The 19,826-nt window shown below is 50.5% G+C and overlaps 1 protein-coding gene across 1 annotated transcript; it reads left to right on the top strand.

Moving 5' to 3' along the window:
• The first annotated feature begins 480 nt into the window (after positions 1-480).
• Positions 481-13,484, top strand: ACTR10 (actin related protein 10). The gene is made up of 13 exons (XM_077324015.1): positions 481-671; positions 1,336-1,408; positions 1,981-2,063; positions 3,126-3,234; positions 4,126-4,233; positions 5,579-5,646; positions 6,626-6,705; positions 7,706-7,741; positions 9,547-9,626; positions 9,712-9,785; positions 10,022-10,103; positions 11,236-11,437; positions 12,923-13,484. The coding sequence occupies exons 1-13, from the start codon at positions 595-597 to the stop codon at positions 13,102-13,104; spliced, it is 1,254 nt and encodes a 417-aa protein (XP_077180130.1). The 5' UTR covers positions 481-594; the 3' UTR covers positions 13,105-13,484.
• The last annotated feature ends 6,342 nt before the right edge of the window (positions 13,485-19,826 follow it).

The raw sequence follows: 19,826 nt of genomic DNA on the forward strand, positions 1-19,826 counted from the left end.
TCAGGCCCTTGCTTGATATCTAGCAAAGTAGCTGCAAAGCAAACTGGCAGCACTGCAACAATTCTGGATGGGAGCTGGGTTGGTGGTGCTGCTGGAGTCCCCCTGGAGAAAAGGGCTACTCTGAAGGGTGGACTCCACAGCATTATATTCCATTTAGGCTCCTCCCCACCCCCAAACCCCGCCCACTTCCAGCTCCATCCCCCCCAAAGCTAGCAACCCTATGGGGACGCAGGCGCTGCAAGGCAAGGAGAGGAAACCAGGTGTCTAATCGACTGCCTTCCCGCAGCCCAGACCCAGAGACTTGGGATGGAAGCACCAAAACAGCCGCGTTTCTCTCCCGCACACGGGCTGTCGGGCCAGATTTTGAAAAGCCCGTCAAGAACGAGCCAGGGATTTTCGAAGAAGCGATCAGGCGCGAGTTAGACAGCCTCGTAAGGAACCACCGCGCCCTCTCAGGCGGAAGGCCCCCAACTGCCCCGCGCGGCCAATCCGCTCATCGCGCCGCCTGGCGAAGGAGGGCCCGTTTCTCCTGGGCTGCTCGGGAGCCTTCCTCCCCTTCTTCCTCCCGTGGATCGGAGGGAGCTGCTTTACGCGATGCCGCTCTACGAGGGCCTGGGGAGCGGCGGCGAGAAGACGGCCGTGGTGATCGACCTGGGCGCGGCCTTCACTAAGTAAGGGAGGCGGAGGGAGGGGGGCTCTCCTGGGCGGAGCCTCTTTCTCCTTCCGAAAAAGGGGCGCTGGTCCCCCCCCCAATTTCCCCGCCTCGTCTTCCCTCCTCCAGAGTTTACACGGGAGAGAAAATGGGGGGGCAAGCGGGGGGGTCGGCTTTTGGGTATTTCACCCCCTAGTTATATTGGGATGATCGATGGAACTCACTGCTAATCGATGGGATCCTAGAGAGGGGAGTGTCCATAAGAGGCCATCTCACTGTAACAAATAGGATATCAGTATTTAAAGTATTCTTTATTCTTCTGCCTATTGGCAGTTTAAAATTAATGATTTTAACTTGTGGGTTTTTTGTGCGTTGTGTAGTTTATATTAACGCAGGGGTAGTCAAACTGCGGCCCTCCAGATGTCCATGGACTACAATTCCCAGGAACTGCATTCGCTGGCAGGGGGCTTCTGGGAATTGTAGTCCATGGACATCTGGAGGGCCGCAGTTTGACTACCCCTGTATTAACAGATGTTTTTAGGCATTTAAAAAAAAATTTTAATCACCGTGTCTTCTTATGGTGTGCATTGTAAATTGCCTTGAGTTCCCATACGCTTGAAAGGCTGCTAATGAATGTTTTAAAGAATTAAACTGAAATGTTTTTTTTTTGTTTTTTTTTTTAGATGTGGCTTTGCTGGCGAAACGGGACCAAGGTGTGTGATTCCTAGCGAAATAAAGAAACCTGGTATTCCAAAGGTAACCCTTCTTTTAAAAATTTGGCTTTACTGGTCGTTCTGTGGGAGGCGACTTAAATACAAGTGGAATGTCAGAGTTTAAATGTGTGTTTCTTTTGTCATCCTTAAAATGTTCTGTTTAGAACTGGCTTTGACTCTTCGCAAAGGACTGTAGTCCTTGTGCCGGAGAAAACAGGAACCGTCGGCTTCTCATGCTTGCATATGCAGAGCTTGAATTCCATCACATTATATTTATCTTGTCCTTTTGTGCGCACACCATGCTTCTTCAGACACAGTGAAATGGGAATTACAAGTCCACGCTCAGCATAATTAATATTTTGATGCAAGGGCCTTCATCTTCATTGTGCTGTGTGCTGATTCATGGCTCACCCTTTGCTTCTATAGGTGGACTTGTAATTTATATTTCCTTGTGCCATGGACACAAAAGCTTACACCTTGAATAAAACTTTGTTAAAGGTGTCGCTGGACTTAAAATGTATTAAGGTCTAAATCTGTTGTAGTTTAGCAAATAATACAATCGCTTGCATCCATGCATCATGTTAAAAATGGACCTTTATTTTTTCTCCCCTGCAGCCTGTCAAGGTGGTACAGTACAACATAAATACAGAAGAGTTGTACTCCTACCTGAAGGAGTTCATCCACATGCTTTATTTCAGGTAAGAAATTTCAGGTGGGGAGGCGGTCTCTAATGATGGGTGATGGCGCAGCTCAAAGGAACTAGCTTCTGGGAAGAGGCTGTTGCTCGCTGGCAGAGTTTCTGCCTGGCATGCAGAAGGTCCTCAGTTCCATCCCTGGCATCTCCAGTTGAAAGGACCAGGCAGTAGGTGATGGGAAAGACCCATGCAGAAGGCCCCGGTTCAATCCCCAGCATCTCCAGTTAACAAGGACCATGCAGTAGGTGATGGGAAAGACCCATGCAGAAGCTCCCAGGTTCAATCCCCAGCATCTCCAGTTAACAAGGACCAAGCGGTTGGTGATGGGAAAGACTCATGCAGAAGCTACCAGGTTCAATCCCTGGCACCTCTAGTTAAAGGAGCTGGCAGCAGGGGGTGTGGAAGACCTTTGCTTGAGAGCTACTGCCAGTCAGAAAATATTTTGATGGACTGAGGATCTGATTCAGTGTAAGGCAGCTTCATGCGTTCAAGAGGCTCAAGACTCTGAGGCAGGGAAAGGGACCATAACTCAGTGGAAGAGCCTCTGCTTGGCATGCAGAAGGTCCCAGGTTCAGTCCCCACCATGTCCAGTAGAAGGGACCAGGCAGGAGGGGATTGGAAAGACTTCAATCTGGGACCCTAGCTCATTGGAAGAGCCTTTGCTTGGCATGTAAAAAGTCCCAGGTTCAATCCCTGGCATTTCCAGTTAATGACCAGGTTTTAGGTGATATGAAAGACCCTGGAGAGCTGCTGCCGGTCTGAGTAGACAATACTGACTTTGATGGACTAGACCAGGGGTAGTCAAACTGTGGCCCTCCAGATGTCCATGGACTACAATTCCCAGGAGCCCCTGCCAGCATCGGCAGGGGCTCCTGGGAATTGTAGTCCATGGACATCTGGAGGGCCGCAGTTTGACTACCCCTGGACTAGACATCTGATTTCATATCAGGCAGCTTCATGTGTGTTTATGTTTCTACTCTTTTCCAAAAAACATTTCTATTGAAAATTTTCAAACAACAAAGCGGGTTCACCATTTCCTCCTTTCTGTCTCGTTTGTCTTTCCAGGCACTTGCTGGTGAATCCCCGAGACCGGCGTGTGGTGATTGTGGAGTCCGTTTTATGCCCTTCCCATTTCAGAGAGACGCTCACGAGAGTTCTCTTCAAGTACTTTGAGGTACAGGCTTTCAGGGCTGTTTAAAGCTGCCCCGGATAACAACTGTCAGATTCCCTTGCCTCGTTTGAGGGGAAAAGAGGCAGGGGGATCATTCCACAAACCACAGAGAAGCACAGAAAGATTTGTAATGCAAGTGCAGTTGGATCTGTAAAGTGATCCCTTTGGGACTGTTAAATCAGTAGAAGAATTGGTTTTTAGACCCCACTTTTTGCTGTCCGAAGGAGTCTCAAATCTTACAATCACCTTCCCTTCCTCTTGGAGTCCAAGATATAGGAGGAAAGGTTGGGGGATCTTGGTCTTTTTAGTCTGGAGAGGAGACGACTGAGAGGGGATCTGATAACCATCTTCAAGTATTTAAAAGGCTGCCATATAGACGATGGAGCAGCGTTGTTCTCTCTTGCCCCAGAGGGACAGACCAGATCATATGGGATGAAATTGATTCAAAAGAAATTCCGTCTAAACATCAGAAAGAAGTTCCCGACAGTCAGAGCGGTTTCTCAGTGGAACAGGCTTCCTCGGGGGGTGATGGGTTCTCCATCTTTGGAGATTTTTAAACAGAGGCTGGATAGGCGTTTGACGGAGAGGCTGATTCTGTGAAGGTTCAAGGGGGTGGCAGGTGACAGTGGGTGAGTGAGAGGGTTGTGAGTGTCCTGCAAAGTGCAGGGGGTTGGACTATATCATCAAACGCTGGCAGGGGCTCATGGGAACTGTAGTCCATGAACATCTGGAGGATCACAGGTTGACTACCCCTGGACTAGATGACTCAGAAGGTCCCTTCCAACTCTGTTATTCTGTGATTCACTTGTCGCTGAGCGTGAGGTCAGTGAAAGTGCCTCTGAGCATATGAATCCGTTTTGGTGCAGACTCACGTCCCAACTCTCTCCCTCCCAGGTTCCTTCCGTGCTCTTTGCACCAAGCCACCTGATGTCACTCCTGACCCTCGGGATTAATTCCGCCATGGTCCTAGACTGCGGCTACACAGAGAGCATGGTGCTGCCTGTATCCTTTGGCATAAAGAAGTCAGCTCTGCTGCAGATTAGTACCTAATCCAGAAAAAAAAAACCAACAACCCTTTCCCAGCCCCAGGTACTCTCTGAATGATTCTCTATTATATCCAATCCAGGCATGGCCGAACTGGTCCATGGACTACAGATACTATGAGCCCCTGCTAGTATGATGCTGGCAGGGGCTCATGGTAATTGTAGTCTGTGGGCAACTCGACAGCCGTAGTTTGGCCACCCCTACTGTTGTAGCGCAGGGTGGTAAGGCAGCAGACATGCAGCCTGAAAGCTCTGCCCATGAGGCTGGGAGTTCGATCCCAGCAGCCGGCTCCAGCCTTCCATCCTTCCGAGGTCGGTAAAATGAGTACCCAGCTTGCTGGGGGGGAAATGGTAATGACTGGGGAAGGCACTGGCAAACCACCCCGTATTGAGTCTGCCAAGAAAACGCTGGAGGGCGTCACCCCAAGGGTCAGACATGACTCGGTGCTTACACAGGGGATACCTTTACCTTTTACCCTATGGGAACCATTGATTATAATGGTTTTCTCAATTTTTTACCATTGAGAAGTCTCTGAAACATTCTTCAGGCTTCGAGAACCCCCAGAAATGGCACGGTTGTGCTGAATATGGTTGGGAGGCTCAGCTGTATCTACACTCATCCAGGATCCCTCCCTTCCCACCCCCTGTAGGCCCTTCAGTGGCCATTTGGGACTTGGGGGGGGGGGGTGGACATGGCCATATGTCACCCAATAAATGTTTAACAATTTTTAAAAATATATTTAAAAATTAACTCCCACCCATGCCAGAAACCCTTCCTGGGCCATACTGCAGGGCTCACAAAACCCTGAGAAAGCGTGCCAGTGGGTATCATGGAGCTGATAAAAATTTTCCTAAATATTTACTGAATCCGAATACCGTACAGGGGTTGGGATTTGAGAATATCGGGAAATACCGATATTTTTCGGGCTCGGTATGCCCAAACCCCAAAATACTACTACTATTTTTTTACACACTCCCTACTTTGTGTCTTTTATTTTAAGCTCTTGTAAGTCACCCCAGTCGTTTTCAGGTATCTTAGCCTAGCCAGGGTTATTTCTACGATCTGAGGCCTCCTTTCCAGAATGGGCCCAGTCTGAAACCTCTGACTCAGTAGGTTTATTGTCTTTTGGGATACCACGCCCCGTGACAACCAGGGTTTGGATTCTCTCTGTTTGGTTGATAGCCATGCCAATCTGTTGGCTTCTAACCATTTCTTCGCATGCTGTATTGTGCTTCTCTCTGCCCTTTTTTCAAATATAAGTCCTCTGACCCTTTGCCAATGCAATGTCCTGAGCTCCTCCCAGATCTACGAGGGAATCCCGGTTCTGAGCTGCTGGGGGGCCCTTCCATTGGGCGGAAAAGCCATCCACAAGTAAGTTGACGGGGTGTCCTCATTCCAAAGGCCTCACCTGAGTCTCCTCCAAGCACCCTTCAAATGTGTAGCTGCAAGAACCATTTCACCACAGCACGTCTGAAGTTCTGGGCCCTACAGACCTGGGAATGGAAGCCATCTGCTACCCGGGTACATCAAGTCCAAGGTCTGGGCCCAGCGTACCTGAGGGACCGTCTAACTCCTTATGTCCCACATAGAGAGCTTTGAGAATCTGAATAGGTTGGTAATCCCCGGCCCACAGGAAGCACACCTAGCCTTGACCAGGGGCAGGGCCTTTTTGGACCTGGCCCCTACCTGGTGGAATGAGCTCCTGGATGAGCGGAGGGCCCTGTTGCAGCTATTACAGTTCTGCTGGGCTTGCAAGATGGAGCTCTTCCGCCAGGTGTTTGGTTGAGCTGGGGCCAAGGAATGCCTGTTGGGTCCCTCCTCTGAACATCTCTGAACACCCCTCTCCTGCAGCCTGCGACTGGTGCCCCATTGGGGCCAAGGGACCAGGCCCTATGAAGATAGGTTGAGGGACTTGGGAATGTTCAGCCTGGAGAAAAGGAGGTTGAGAGGGGACATGATAGCCCTCTTTAAGTATTTGAAAGGTTGTCACTTGGAGGAGGGCAGGATGCTGTTTCTGCTGGCTGCAGAGGAGAGGACACGCAGTAATGGGTTTAAACTACAAGTACAACGATATAGGCTAGATATCAGGGGATGGAAGCCGATTGGCTGGCCCCTGGACAGACAGGCCAGCTGATTGGAGGAGGAGGCACTCAGGGGTGGGACAGCCGCCCTGAGTGCGTGTTAAGCACTGAGTGGCACATAAGCCATGAGACCAGCTCCTCCTCCAAGGCCTTACCAGAAATATATTATGTGGAACAGATAATAACAACAATAAGAGGGAGATTGCAAGAGAGGAAATGCCGGGCGCTTTTGGCTAATGTAGCTTTTCCATGTTGTTGCGATCCTTTAGGGAGCTAGAGTACCAGCTGCTGGAGCAGAGCACCGTGGACACAGGCGCAACCAAGGGACAGAGCCTTCCCTCCGTGATGGGTAATGCGTGCGATATGCCAGCAAGGTCACCTCAGGGTGACTTTGTGAATCAGTGCCTGGCAATTGGAGCAGCTTGGTCTGTTTAGCCTGGAGAGGAGACGACTGAGTGGGGATCTGATAACCATCTTCAAATATTTAGCCATGTAGAGGATGGAGCAGAGTGGTTCTCTCATGCCCCAGAGAGACTGACCAGAACCAACGGGATGAAAATTCCAAAGAAATTCCATATTAACCACCGGAAGACATTCCGGACAGTTAGAGCAGTTTCTCAGTGGAACAGGCTTCCTCGGGAGGTGGTGGGTTCTCCATCTTTGGAGATTTTTAAACAGAGGCTGGAGAGCCATCTGATGGAGAGGCTGATTCTGTGAAGGCTCAAGGGGGTGGCAGGTGACAGTGGATGAGCGAGAGGGTTGGGAGTGTCTTGGACAGTGCAGGGGGTTGGACTAGATGACCCAGGAGGTCCCTTCCAACTCTATGATTCTAAATTCTGTCTAGATCTCTGGAAGAAGTTCCTGGCAGTTAGAGCGGTTTCTCAGTGGAACAGGCTTCCTCGGGAGGTGGGGGGTTCTCCATCTTTGGCGATTTTTAAGCAGAGGCTGGAGAGCCATCTGACGGAGAGGCTGATTCTGTGAAGGTTCAAGGGGGTGACAGGTGACAGTGGATGAGCGAGAGGGTTGTGAGTGTCCTGCACAGTGCAGGGGGTTGGACTAGATGACCCAGGAGGTCCCTTCCAACGCTATGATTCTAAATTCCGTCTAAACCTCCAGAAGAAGTTCCTGACAGTTAGAGCGGTTTCTCAGTGGAACAGGCTTCCTCGGGAGGTGATGGGTTTCCCATCTTTGGAGATTTCTAAACATAGGCTGGGGAGCCATATGAAAAACCCCCTCCTCCTCCTTCTGAAGTTTGTCTTAAACTCACAGGCTGTTTGGGGTTTGGATTCTGTCGGTTTGTTTGATATCCGTGCCAGTTTGTTGCCTTCCAACCGTTTCTTGTATTTCAGGCTCTGTTCCCGAAGACATCATAGAAGACATAAAAGGTATGGACGTTTTATTGCCCATTCAGAGCTTAGCTTGGCAGCAGTAGTACCGTAGCTCATGAAAACATAATTAGGGCTCTGGTTGAAAAATTTCGGATTTTTTTTTAACCTGGACTGCATTTTTGGACTTACTGCGCAGTGTGTATGCGTGCGCATTTTTGCCTTTCATCCTGAAAAAGCATTTTCAGTCTTTGCACATGGCCTTACATCAGAGTAGGAAAACCACAATTTTTTATTTTATTCGTTTCTTTATTATATATTTATATACTACCCTCCCCGGAGGCTCAGCCTTTGGTTCTGGACTATCCTAGGATCACGGATTTGTGTGTTCGCCGTCTCGTGATCCTCTTTGCTGAAAATCGTTCAGCAAGACAGTTGTGGCCCTGAGTAAGGTAATAGGACAGTGCTCTCCCTGTGAGAATTTACTCCCGTCTGGATATTCACAAGCCTATTGCAGAGAAGGGCACCGGCCCAGAGATAATCGCCTTAACTACAGAGTATAGAACAGCTTAGAACAGGGTTCCCCAATGTGGTGACCAGGGGCACCGGTACTCGTGAATACCCTGGTGACGTGGGCACCATGTTGGGGAACCCTGTTCTCGTCGTAGAGTCCCAGGAGCCGGGCTGCTGCAGGAGGGGAGAGAAACGTTCAAGAGCATAAGCCTTCAAGGTTACTGCCCTCCCAGTGGCTGAACTGTGAATCCAAACAAAATATCGATTAGCTCCACCTCCTGCAGCAGCCATTTTGGGGTGGTACCACCTGTTGTCAAAAACCTAAAGGTGCTCAGGAAGGTTGGGGATCCTGGGTTTAGATCCTCAAGGGCAGGGGGCCTCCCAATCCATTTGAGCCAGGGGCGCCGTTGGAATTTCGGCCCCACATCGTGGGCCCAGCCACAAACGGGCTGCTGCAGGAGACGACACCAGCTACAACATGACTGTGTCAGCTTGCCTTCTGTCACACAGCAAAGATCTGTGTGCTACACTGTCAGCTGCTGCCAAAACAATATTTTTTTAAAATATTATAATGCCCAAGAACATATAGGAACCTTGCTGGGAAAAGCCCCACCCGATCCCCCCCTCTATGAAAAGGGGCAGCCTAAAAATCCCATTCATTCATTCTATTGAGAGCCAGTTTGGTGTCGTGGTTAGGAGTGCAGACTTCTAATCTGGCATGCCGGGTTCGATTCTGCGCTCCCCCACATGCAGCCAGCTGGGTGACCTTGGGATAGTCACAGCCCTGATAAAGCTGTTCTGACCGAGCAGGAATATCAGGGCTCTCTCAGCCTCACCCACCTCACAGGGGGGCTGTTGTGGGGAGAGGAAAGGGAAGGCGACTGTAAGCCGCTTTGAGCTTCCTTTGGGTAGGGAAAAGCGGCATATAAGAACCAACTCTTCTTCTCCTTCTTCTCCTTCTCCTTCTCCTTCTCCTTCTTCTTCTTCTTCTTCTTCTTCTTCTCCTTCTTCTATCCACCAATCCATCTATCGGTCCATCCGTCATCTACCCATCTGTGGATCTGTCATCCATACACCCATCATCTACCTATCTAAGCATTTAGTGGGCGCCACATTGGGAATCTCTGCTCAGGGGGCATAGAAGTGCATGCATGTATGCATCAGCTTCCTCTGTTGAAGCAAATGGGGAGCCTCTGCAAAGAGGGGAGCCTCATGCCCGTTATGGAGCTCCTTCCCATAGCCAAAACAACTGCACCGAACTAGAGAACGGGGAACAGTTTGGGCACTAAAAGGGACGGCGGCTAAACAGCGATTGGGCGATTGAAAGCTTTTTCTCTCCGTCTCTTGTGAAGTCCGCACCTGTTTTGTGAGCGACCTCCAGAGGGGGCTGAAGATCCAGGCGGCCAAGTTTAACATGGATGGCAGCGCCGAGGTAAGCACAGGATCTTCTGCCTTTCCATTCCGGCAGCAGAAATCTGGGCTCCTCATCCATCCTGACTAAGCCTCTCTCCTTTCAGCGCCCGGCTCCTCCTCCGGACGTTGACTACCCGCTGGATGGAGAGAAGATCCTGCACGTGACTGGAGCCATCAGGTTAGAAACCTTTCACCTTGCTGTTCTCCTTCGTGGCAAAGCCGTTCCCTCATCTCCCCGGGGCCCGGCTGCAGATTGCAAGAGAGTCTTGCGGTGCGATGAAGAACAACGAACGTGCCGTGGCGTGGATTTTTACCCCCCAAAGCCCACCATATTGAATGGCAGATGGTCTTCCTGCTCAGAGCACCGCCCCGTGTTCTGTGCACAAATTCCTCAGCTTTGCTTCTTGCCAACAGGGATTCTGTGGTCGAAATCCTCTTTGAGCAGGACAACGAAGAGCAGTCGGTGGCCACGTTGATACTGGACTCCCTTTTGCAGGTAAGGCAGGCTGGGGGCCACGGGCTTTGTGCTTCTCTCGGGCCGACCCGGCTGGAGAGGTTCCGTCCGCCAGGTCTGTGAGAGAAGTAGAGTCTGCTTCTGCCCACTGTTTAGGATCCCCCCCCCAACAAGCAGGCCCCTCTCTTCAACCTGCTGACCGCTGCCATGAAACTGCCAGGGTAGGCCCAGTTGCTGCCCCCCTTCCACACTCTTCGATCCGCATTTCTTCCCCTTGGGCGCCCCAGTCTTGTCTTGATCTCTCCAAAGCTCTGTGATGTGGCCTTATTTGTACACAATTCTAGTTGCCGTATCTCAAGAAGGGCATTGCTGAGCATGAAAACGTGCAGAGGAGGGCAGCCAATTTGCAGGGGTCTGGCGCCTTTTCCCTAGGAAGAGAGGCTGGAGAGTCTGGGCTTTTTCAGATGAGAAGAGAGACGACTAAGACGGGGGGGACGGGAAGAGAGGTTTATACAGTGATGCGCGGAGTGGGGAAAGTGGACAAAGAGAACTTTTCCTCCCTCTCCCAAAAGACTAGAGCTCAAGGGCATCCCATGAAGGTGACGGGCAGTAGGTTCAGACAGCAGGAAAGACTACTTTACACAGAGATGTGGAATAGGCTCACAGAGGATGTCGTGATGGCCCCAGGAATAGACAGCTTGAAAAGGGGATTAGATAGATTCGTGGAGGAGAGTGGTTACTATCTGTGGTTACTATCCACAGTGATTAAAGGGAACCTCCATGTTTAAAGGCAGTATACCTCTGGTTTCAGAGCCAGGAGACATCAGGGGAATGCCAGAGGGAATGGCATTTCCCCCACCCACCCACTCCTATCTGCAGTCCACTTCTAGCTTTCCGCCATCCTTTTCTGGGACCCACAGGAAGGCTTTGAGTGGAGAGCAGTTCTGTCAGAGCTCTCTCGGCCCCACCTGTCTCCGACGGTGTCCGCTGTGGGAAGAGGGAGGGGAAGGTTTAGGATGCTTTGGGCTGATCCTGCATTGAGCAGGGGGTTGGACTAGATGGCCTGTATGGCCCCTTCCAATTCTATGATTCTATGATGAGGTGTTCATAAGGCCCACTGAGACTCCTTCAGGTAGTGCAAAGAGGGGTGCTCAAACCCAGTTCTTCCCTCCAGTGTCCGATAGACACCCGGAAGCAGCTAGCGGAGAACCTGGTGGTGATCGGGGGCACAGCCATGCTGCCCGGTTTCCTGCACCGATTGATGGCGGAGATCCGGTACCTGGTGGAGAAGCCCAAGTACAAGGAGACGCTGGCCACCAAGGCTTTCCGAGTGCACAACCCACCCGCCAAGCCCAACGCCGTGGCGTGGCTGGGAGGTAAGTCTGGAACGGCTGCCAAGGAAACCCAAAAGGGGCGTGGCTCCAGGAGTGTGGCTTCTCAGCCCCGCCCCTTCCTGTCGTTTCTCCCGTGGAAGCGCCCCATCTCCTTGTTTTCCTGCCGTTCAAAGCCGCAAACGGCCGGTCAGATCGGATTTGTAAAAGAGCAAAGAAAACAAGAAATCGCAGCGTTGCTCAAGACAAGCGGCCGAATCAGTAGTTCCGTAGGATAGGGAATCCCGAGAATCCTGTGTGCCCTGCAGGGACTCACTCAGGACGAGGGCCCCATCTGGTAGCCTGTTTGACAGTGTGGGGGCCACCGCTGAGCAGGCAGACTCCAGTGCTGTAGCCTCTTAAGGACAGACACAATTTACTCTTGAGAAGTGTTCAGAAACTGCAGCTGGTGTGGAATGTAAAAGGGATCTTTGACCCTTGATGTCCCCCTGGAGATCTTGTCAGTCTTTAATATGCTACTGGACTTTTTAGTGAACTTTTTAGTAGGTGGGGCATCATCCGGGCATGGAATTGGGGTCACTATGGGGGGGGCAGGTAGTTGTGATTTTCCTGCATCCTGCAGGGGGTTGGACTAGATGACCCAGGAGGTCCCTCCCAACTCAGTAACTCTATGATTCCACTAACCTACCAGTTTCTCACGTGTTATTTTATTTATTTATTCACATTTATATACAGCCCTCCCCGAAGGCTCAGGGCAGTTTACATAGAACAGAAAACTATACAAGAAACCATACATATAAATAACTATAACATTAATATTATTAACTGATAATAACAGGGTAATAGTATAACAAGGTGCTGGAGGAGACTCTTGCGAGTCCCTTGGACTGCAAGGCGAACAAACCGGTCAGTCCTAGAGGAGATCAGGCCGGACTGCTCCTTAGAAGGCCAGATCCTGAAGATGAAACTCAGATACTTTGGCCACCTCATGAGAAGGAAGGACTCCCTGGAGAAGAGCCTAATGCTGGGAGCGATCGAGGGCAAAAGAAGAAGGGGACAACAGAGAATGAGGTGGCTGGATGGAGTCACTGAAGCAGTCGGTGTGAACTTAAATGGACTCCGGGGAATGGTAGAGGACAGGAAGGCCTGGAGGATCACTGTCCATGGGGTCGCGATGGGTCGGACATGACTTCGCACCTAACAACAAGTATAACATTAAACAATAATAATACAAACAGGTCCAGGAGACTTGATGGATTTCTGGGGAGGGGGGAGATGGGGGCAGGGGGCCTGCAGATGTTGTTGATTGTGCCTGGCCTCACACGTTGGCTCCTGCCAGAGCCTTCGTTCCCTTACAAACCTCAGCATGAAAGAACACTAAAGAATTAGGAATTATAAGGTCTTTGCGGCTGAAGAACCAGGAATGTTAAGCTATTTAATGTTGAAGAGCCAGGAGGAGAGGGATTTTGCTCTAAAAGAGAGCCGGGATTGATCGGGTTCTTGCCCTTGTGCACATGTGACCCTCTGCAGGAGCCATTTTCGGAGCCCTCCAGGATATCCTCGGAAGCCGCTCGGTGTCGAAGGAGTACTACAACCAGACGGGCCACATCCCCGACTGGTGCTGCCTCAACAACCCTCCCCTGGAAATGATGTTTGACGTTGGGAAAACGCCACCTCCGCTGATGAAAAGAGCCTTTTCCACCGAGAAATGAGCATCTAGCCCGGGCGGGAGCTCGGCTCACCTGGCGTCTCGCCTTCCCCAGTCCCCGCCCACATCCTGGTGATGACCGTGCTGGAGCCAAAAGCACAGCATCCGCCCAAGTGCGGCTGCAACCGGATGGGCCCCTCCCGTTTAACGAAAAAACCCAGCACCAGTGGTTTGTTTATGGGTACAGATGGCAAGATAGATGCTCCCCCTCCCCGTCCTTGACCCTTCTGTATTATTTAAAGTCCTTTAGATGTGGGGGGGAGGGCAGAGAACTGTTTTGAAGCTGTCATTGCACTTAACTTCCAACCAACACCGTGTTTATTTCACGTTCGTAGATGGCTGAAATATTTTAAAAGTGGCAGGGGTCACCCTGGTCTAACAACATACGTGTGTGTGTCTCTGTGTTATCTAGAAATCTGCAGCTTTGTGCCTGGCACATATGACGAGGGCTGATGTCTTGGCGGGGCTGAGGGGGAGAGATGGGGCATCTGGTCTGTCGCCTCCTGCTCGCTCTTCTTTTCCTGAACAGATTTCGAGCCCAGGGGCACCTTGAAGACCTACAAAGTTATATTCCAGGGATGAGCTTTTGTGGGCACGTACGCTCCCTCCGATGAAATGGCACGGCATGGAAGCAATCAGTTCATACTTGCAGGCAAAGTGCAAGAGAAGATTACCGATCTCTGTATAACTGGCCACACACAACAACACAAAGGTGTCTTGGAGAAAAGTTCTTCCTACGTTGTTGGCTTAGATATTCTTGATTCCAGGGGGTTCAGCACTGATCTTCTTAACTTCAGTTACGGCCCCCAGCTGTAGTGTAGTGACAACCATCTAGCTTGGCTGGTTTCGATAATTCTTATTTGTTATTATATTCCTTAACCCTGTGCTCTTGACCAGCCAGCTTGCAGCAACGCACAACAATGGTATAAAACAGGGGTAGTCAAACTGCGGCCCTCCAGATGTCCATGGACTACAATTCCCAGGAGCCCCTGCCAGCATTCGCTAGCAGGGGATCCTGGGAATTGTAGTCCATGGACATCTGGAGGGCCACAGTTTGACTACCCCTGGTATAAAACAATAACAGCCATACATAAAATAGTCCAACCATCCGCCAACTACCCAGTTTCCCCTAAAACACAATAGTTCCCCTTCAATACAGCGCCTCGGGGGTGGACAGACAAGGGGCCCAAGAGCTGTTCCTCAGCCTGACCTCAACCACACGCCTGGCGGAAGAGCTCCATCTTACAGGCCCAGTGGAACCAAGACAGTTCCGTGAAGGACCATCATTCTTCCAGGTGCTCATTCCACCAGGTGGGGGGCCAGGCCCGAAAAGGCCCTGGCTCTGGTTGAGACCATTTTCTTACAGGCTGATTCTGTGAAGGCTCAAGGGGGAGGCAGGTGACAGTGGAGGAGCGAGAGGGTTGGGAGTGTCCTGCATAGAGCAGGGGGTTGGACTAGATCAGGGGTCCTCAACCCCCGGTCCGCGGCCCGGTACCGGGCCGCCAGCGGCCGTGCCTGCCTTCCCCCCCCCCCGCAGTGAGAGGGGGGGAAGAGGCAGGCACGGCCGCCGGCGCACCAGCGACACAAACGCGCACGCGCAGAGCTGCCGCGCATTTGCGCCCCCTGTTGGCAAAAACACGCACGAGCAGCAGCTCTGCACATGCGCGTTGGCACCACCTAATGGCGAACACGCGCATGCGCGGCAGCCGGGCCGGCGGCTCTCTTCCACCCTCGGAGGCGGTCCCCGACTACAAGAAGGTTGGGGACCGCTGTACTAGATGACCCTGGAGGTCCCTTCCAACTCTGTGATTCTATGTTTCTAAATTCCGTCTCAACATCTGGAAGAAGTTCATGGCAGTTAGAGCGGTTTCTCAGTGGAACAGGCTTCCTCGGGGGGTGGTGGGTTCTCCATCTTTGGAGATTTTTAAACAGAGGCTGGAGAGCCATCTGACGGAGAGGCTGATTCTGGGAAGGTTCAAGGGGGTGGCAGGTTGCAGTGGATGAGAGAGTTGTGAGTGTCCTGCATAGTGCAGGGGGTCGGACTAGATGACCCAGGAGTTCACTGGGTCAAGAGTACTTCACGTTGGCCAGGGATGACCAGCCTATTCGCACCCACAGGGCAAAGAGCCCTGCATGGGGTACAAGGAGCTAGACAGTCTTCTTCAGACACTACAAGAAATCATCAATCTGCTTAAAATGCATTCTTACAATACACTGACGTAATTATCAACCACACATAGCAAATTCTTAAAAGACATTCAACCAGTAATCATGATATAAAGGCACTGCCTTTTGTTATATAATGATCTCTGGTGAATGTCTTCAGAGTTTGTTATGTGCTGTTGGATGCTTAGGGATGATCCTGCGCTGAGCAGGGGGTTGGACTAGATGGCCTCTATGGCCCCTTCCTCTATGATTCTTTGTCCATGTATTGCAGGAATGTATTTTAAGTGGATTAAATATTTCTTACCTAAGCTGACAACTGCATGAAGAACTGTTCTTCAACACGCCTTTATGTTGTTGCACACAGCCAGTAATATACAGATTGTGTCTTTTTCCATTGCTTGATTTGGTGTCTCCTTTAAAAAAAAATTTTTTTAAACTGTTTTAAAACATTGCGTTTCCTACTATAAGGAAGCCGTTGCGAGCCAGTTCACCAAGGGCGGCAGCCAACGAGTCCCCAAATAAATAACACCCCAAATCCCCAAATGAGAGTAAATTAACAGGCAGCAGAATGAAACGTGGGGGACAGAAATGTGGATTTAATTTGTAGTTTCTTGAGATTGAATTGCACGGGAAACATCTTGGGTTCTATAAAGGTGTCTACGTAGGAGAATAATGGGCAAATCTATAATCGGTTGTGGGAAGCAGGTAGCTGAGACCTTTTCCTTTGGTGTTTCTTCTGAGTGATCCACTAGAGCAGGGGTAGTCAACCTGTGGTCCTCCAGATGCCCATGGACTACAGTTCCCATGAGCCCCTGCCAGCAAACGCTGGCAGGGGCTCATGGGAACTGTAGTCCATGGGCATCTGGAGAACCACAGGTTGACTACCCCTCCACTAGAAAACATGACCAAGACAGCTCCAATTAGCCTGGAGAGAAAGCGACTAAGGTGATATGATCACCACCTTCAAATACTTGAGGGGCTGTCCTAGATAAGATGGAGCAGAGTTGTTCTCTCTTGCCCCGGAGGGTCAGACCGGAACCAATGGGTCGAAATGAATTCAAAAGAAATTTTGGCTAAACATCCGGAATTAGTTCCTGACAGTTAGAGCGGTTCCTCAGTGGAACAGGATTCCTCGGGAGGTGGCGGGTTCTCCATCTTCGGAAGTTTTCAAGCAGAGGCTAGATAATCACCCAACAGAGATGCTGATTTCATGAACTCAGGCAGATGGTGAGTGGGTGGGCAGGAATGGATGTGCTGTTTTTGTCTCTTGTGGCCCTTCCTTGCAGACCCAGGGATTTGCTGATCACCATTGTGGGATGGGAGGTGAATTTCCTCCAGGCCAGGCTGGACTCTGGAGATTTGGGGGGGGGGGGGGGATGGAATTTGGATCATTATGGTTTGGCAGGTAGTTGTGAGTTCCTGTATTGTGGGGTTGGACTATTTGGACTGTACTATCTCAAACTGCAGGGGAAGATTCAGGAGTACCATGTATTGCAGCTTATTTTAAAAAACTCCCTGCATTCAGAAATCCAGCCCAACCATAGAACCGTTCTCCTTGTGGGCCAATTTTTCTATCTCCACGGAGGTCTCACAGCAAAGAAACAGATGTCACAAACAAACCAAAAACATTTTTAACATCTGCCCACAGTCTTCATCCTCAGCTTCAAGGTAGTCTGTTCATTGCCCATGGGGATCTCTACATCTGCTCCGATTCACCAAACCACTCTGTGAATTTTAAGAAGTCTTGATAACTGATGGTATTATTGGGTGTTTTTCACATGCTTTGTTCCTGTTCCTCCGACCCATTGGCCATGATCTTTTCATATTTTTATCCTTAAATTGTAAGCTTCACAAAATCTGACAAAATCAAGTAACCTGGGCTATGGAGGTTAGGACACTTAAAAACATTACAGTGGAAGTATTAATGGTAGATTCTTAAGCAGAGTTACCCAGTAGATACAACCAGCTTTTCTGCTGGATAAGAGTGGTAATCCTTTTGCCCACCTAAAACACCAGGGTGTAGTCTGCACGGGGCATTTTACCCAGTTTGAGTGAATTCCTTCCATCTACAATGAATTTGATTTGCATTTTGATTTGGGGCGCTTTAAATTTCCCCTCTGCAACAAGCAGGATTAATTCGTGGTGACCCTACCTTTCCCCCGCAATATCCTGGAGTCAGGAGCATTCTTATTAGATAAGAGCCCACAGGGAAGGGCAATATAAACATTTTACTATTAATAAACAAATCTGTAAATAAAGAATGACTGCTCTTTCTACTGAAGATGAAACTCAAATACTTTGGCCACCTCATGAGAAGGAAGGACTCCCTGGAGAAGAGCCTAATGCTGGGAGCGATCGAGGGCAAAAGAAGAAGGGGACGACAGAGAACGAGGTGGCTGGATGGAGTCACTGAAGCAGTTGGTGCAAACTTCAATGGACTCCGGGGAATGGTAGAGGACCGGAAGGCCTGGAGGATCATTGTCCATGGGGCACAGTCTTCCCTCAGATGTCACAAACAAATGGGTCGGACATGACTTTGCACCTAACAACAAAAGCTCTTTCTACCGATGGAAACATGACTGCATATTTTCAGTCAATCAAAACACTATGTCAGAGGTGTGTTTTTAATCACATGTTTAATAGAAGCAACACTAAAACTTTTTTACAGATTATTGTAAATATTCATAACTGAGAGAGATCACTCTCTTCTTCACCTTCACCATCCCCCTCTCCACTTTCTGGTCCTTCATTCATAGTTTCTGTTGAAGGGGGGGGGGTTCTCCGATTTCTCAGCAGAGCTCTCTCTGTCTTCATCTGCTGCTGAGGATGCTGCTTTTGGAATGTCCTCTGTTGTCTCTGGACTCTTTTTCTTAATGGACTTATCAGAAGGAGTAGAAGGTGGTGGTTCAGGAGCAGGTGCTGGTGGTTCAGGAGCAGGTGGTGCTGGTGCTGGTGCTGGTGCTGGTGGTGGAGGAGGAGGAGCAGGAGCAAGTTCTGCTGGTGATGAAGGTGGAATAACAGGGAATCCGCTGTTCCAACATTGGTTCAGATAATATTTTTTCAACACTGGGCTTTCGTAACGGTGGGGTTCCCATGCTCCAGCTGGTCACATCCACTTCCTCCAAGGATTCTTCGTCATGCAGTTTGTCCAGTGTGTCATTCTCTAGTTCAGTGGTCCCCAACCCCCGGTCCGGGGACCGGTGCCAGTCCGTAGATCAGTGGGTACCGGGCCACGGCTCCTTCTCATCCTCCTCCCCGGCTGCTGCCTCCGGGGCTGCCCTGCCACTCTGCCGCCAGCTCACCTTTGGTGCTCTCCAGCGGCCTCCATGGCTGGGGCTCCCCCTCGGCGTGGCACTGCGCAGCTGCACTGGCAGGAAAGCAAGTGGAGCAGGGGCTCGGGCGGCGGCGGTGATGTCCCTTGGCAAAAGACTACCCCCCTCCCGGGCCACAACAAAATTGTCAAGCGTTGACTGGTCCCCGGTGATAAAAAGGTTGGGGACCACTGCTCTAGTTCATCCGGATTATAATACATATCTTTGAGCCAAAGGGGCTCATCCCTCCATGGAGAGGGTGTTCTAGGAAGCTCTTCATCTGGCAGGGGTTTCTTTTCTTTGCCCAGAAAGCTCTTCTCCTTGGCTGCAGAATGCCGAGACCAGACCTCAATTAGGCAGATAACAGCAACGATAATCAGAATGACAGTGGCCACTGAAATAGCCAAGAGCACCTTGATTCCATATCCATGTGCCGGAATCTGCTCATTTGCTAGCCTGCCTGAAGGCGTCTCCCATTTTGGTGTGCTTGCTGTGGCCGTATCAGCTGCATCCAAGGAGGGCCAAATATTCCCTAGGGAGGAGGTTTCCTTGACGTGTTCACTAAAGAGTCTCATGAGGAGGTCTGTTTCAGTGATGAGTTTTTGCACAAGCCACCTGGAGTGTGGGTGACGGTGCAAATCTATTTTCAGGATGCGGACCATGTGAGAGATGAGTTTCCTCACCGGTGTGTTTGGGATGAGGTCGGTCAAACTTCTCGGTCGGCTCATTTTCAAAGACTTCACCCTCACCCTGAATGTTGTCATCTTGACGTGGCAAAAAGCCCAAAGGGGGGGGGGAAACAGAAGCCCCCTGAGGTTGAGGGCTCATTCAAGGAGGGTTCCGAGTCACCTGCCGAGATTTCTCCTGCAACAGGTTTAGTTCCCTGTAGGAGCGGTTTCAGCAGCTCTTCTTGAGTCAGTGTCTATGACCCTGGGACTTTCTTCAGTACTACCACCGAGTTTCCACCATTAGGGAGGGTTGTCAAGTCACCGTCTTCACTGTCCACATCCATGGAGCCTTTGGGCTCAAGAACATTCGTCTGAGAGTCTGGAATGGGAGCGTTTCCAGGGGGATGGAAGAGCTGCTTGGCGGGATTGAAGAAACGGAAGGTGTGCTGAGCTTCTGGGCCTTCCGCTACTCTGCAGACCTTTTCCTGGCCTCGTGTGTTGGCTTGCCTAAAACTTGGTCAGGCTGCCCATTTTGGACAGCTGCCTCTGTACTGACCTGGTTGAGTTCAACAATTTGTTCT

The sequence above is a fragment of the Paroedura picta genome, chromosome 2 (assembly GCF_049243985.1).
Source record: "Paroedura picta isolate Pp20150507F chromosome 2, Ppicta_v3.0, whole genome shotgun sequence".
NCBI lineage: Eukaryota > Metazoa > Chordata > Lepidosauria > Squamata > Gekkonidae > Paroedura > Paroedura picta.